Here is a 2693-nt window from a genome sequence, read left to right as displayed (position 1 = left end):
TGAGCTTAAAATGGCAATGCTGCCAAGTCTTATGCGGTTTTCAACTGTCAAAATCAGCTGTCATCTTTTCCTTGTCGCTGCAATTTGTTTCTTTGGCTTTGTTCTGTTACGTTTTTGTTCAATCTGTAGATATTAACAAATGTGTGTGAAGTGAATATAGAAGTTATTTTCGTAATACCAAAAACGTCTGGTACTGCAATAGGTAATTCTCGACAATTTCATTTCTTATTTATTATTTTTATTTCTGTTCGCATCATATTAACACCAACAAGAAGTTGATTAAGTAAATGTTGCATGAACTACTTAACAATTTTTTTGTGCAATCGAAAACCCACAATGCTCTCAAGACGGGGCAAAGACAAGGTTAATAACAATAAAGAGGGCGTTGTAGGTAAATATGTAAAGAAGGAAACTCCATTACCATCATTAATTAATGTTTGGTCATTTGATGACCAACGTGCGCATACTAAAAAATCTTTACAAAGATGCGCTAGCACTTCGCCTAGTTGTGAGTTTTCAAATAGTCGTAATACATACACTTGCGGTGATAACCAATATAATGCGCAGCCCGATTATTATCACTCACGACGAGCGCAGTCACAATTGCCCCCATCGAGTCATCATTACCCTGCAACCACCCAACGTCAACCACATCGAGGGCCGCTAACAACCCAACATGCTCATTTCTACTCAACTAGAAATTTGGACATAAATAGCAGCGGCAAAAGTAACAGCAGCAATAGTAGCAACAACAGCAATTATGTTAATATTGAACAAATTGAACGGATGCGTCAGCAATCTTCGCCGCTATTACTGCCTCCAAGTGGTTTTGACCGATTTCAACGCAGTTATTCAACAAATAACAAACATACGCAATCAAATGAAGTCTGTCCAATATATGAAAATTCGTACCGTGTTTCATCTACACCTGGAATCAATACTGCTTCTCTTGCCACTGATAGTCGTTCTTCACTTTCAGTTGCTGGCAATCGATCAGAATCTCCCATTTACAGTAATACAACATCATTGACTACTATTAACAATAGTGGAAGTAGTAATATGCATTCAACTTATGAACTTGCACATAACAATAATCGGCTAATGCCACCTCCGCACACCACACCACACAGTGGAAACTCGGTGCAATCATTATATCATGCTTCATCAACGCAATTGCGACCACAGGTGCATGTGACACCAGCTGGTAGTGAAGTATTGCACAAAGTGCCTTCACAACAATCACTTGAAGAGGAATTGCCATTACCACCTGGATGGGCCACACAATATACCCTACACGGCCGAAAATACTATATAGATCACATCAATTACACTACTCATTGGTCACATCCACTTGAACGAGAAGGTTTACCAGTCGGTTGGAGACGTTTGGTTTCGAAAGTACATGGTACTTATTATGAAAATCAGGTAAATAAACTAAGAAAAGAATAGTAGCTAAAGTATTCATTATATATCACACTATACTAGTTCTTAAAAAACTTTAAAAGGTTTATATAATGGTCTCGAAGTTTATATATTGTATATATCTATGAATATTATATATGGTGTGCGATATTAATGTATCCTTTCCTTACATCTAGTATACTGGCCAATGTCAACGACAGCATCCTTGTCTTACCTCATATTACGTTTATACGGCTCCGGTAGAACAAACGCAAGCTATAAGACCAGAACCGGTTCCTTACTCACCACCTGCACATACGCATAACGCATTAGTACCAGCAAATCCATATTTATTAGAAGAAATACCAAAGTGGTTGGTTGTTTACTCTGAAGCAGACTCTTCAAAGGATCACATGTTACAATTTAACATGTTTAGTTTGCAAGAATTGGAATGTTTCGATGGTATGTTGGTTCGACTTTTTAAACAGGAGTTGGGCACAATTGTGGGATTCTATGAACGTTACCGGTAGGACGGACTTATATAATAATAATTAACTTTGCATAGTTTTAATTGCTTTTTTTTCAGACGTGCACTTATACTTGAAAGAAACCGTCGTGCTGAACAAGAACTTTATTTACAAGAATTACATACTAATAATAATCATCAATAATATGAAGATGCATTAATAGAAATCATCTTAAATGCAATATATACTCGCCTCATATATATTTTATTAATTTTAAGTTTTTATGTATTAATTATAATCAATATTGTTTAGTTTATTATATTAAACAATTTAATTTAGTAAAGCCATGTGCCTGGTGCAGCAAATTTACTCAAACTCTTTAGATTTTAGTTTGTTTCACTATTTATGATATATACATAAGTTATTTTTACACTTTCCTACCTAAGTTACATTTGATGTTTTTGTTCTTAATAGCCTTTATATGTTGAAGACACAATAAACTTAATATAATTGTTAAATATTTATTTATTTATTTTATTATATTTTTATTTATTCATTTTAAACTAAACGTGAAAATTAATTGAATGGCACTTTCAGTGACTTAAGTTTAATTTAGATTACTGACCCACTTAATTATTTCCAAACAGCATGTATATGAAACGGAATACAAATATTGAAACGAGCCCCTGTATGCACTGTATTCAAGCACAAAGAAAGTCCAATGACTACGGCAATTAAACATAATTACAAGTATATTAAGAAATACCTTTCGATAAGTAACGTGGAGTACTACTTGTGATGCCAATGGAACGCTGACTGAAGTAT

General features: G+C 34.5%; 1 protein-coding gene across 1 annotated transcript; it reads left to right on the top strand.

Moving 5' to 3' along the window:
* The first annotated feature begins 195 nt into the window (after window positions 1-195).
* On the top strand, window positions 196-2134 carry LOC119665367 (scaffold protein salvador-like). The gene is made up of 3 exons (XM_038074609.1): window positions 196-1425; window positions 1599-1927; window positions 1988-2134. The coding sequence occupies exons 1-3, from the start codon at window positions 295-297 to the stop codon at window positions 2070-2072; spliced, it is 1545 nt and encodes a 514-aa protein (XP_037930537.1). The 5' UTR covers window positions 196-294; the 3' UTR covers window positions 2073-2134.
* The last annotated feature ends 559 nt before the right edge of the window (window positions 2135-2693 follow it).

Source organism: Teleopsis dalmanni, unplaced genomic scaffold (assembly GCF_002237135.1).
Source record: "Teleopsis dalmanni isolate 2A unplaced genomic scaffold, ASM223713v2 unscaffolded_contig_4715, whole genome shotgun sequence".
NCBI classification, from domain to species: Eukaryota; Metazoa; Arthropoda; class Insecta; order Diptera; family Diopsidae; genus Teleopsis; species Teleopsis dalmanni.
The sequence above is the reverse complement of the archived record's forward strand: the minus strand, read 5'-3'. Positions and strand labels throughout refer to the sequence as shown.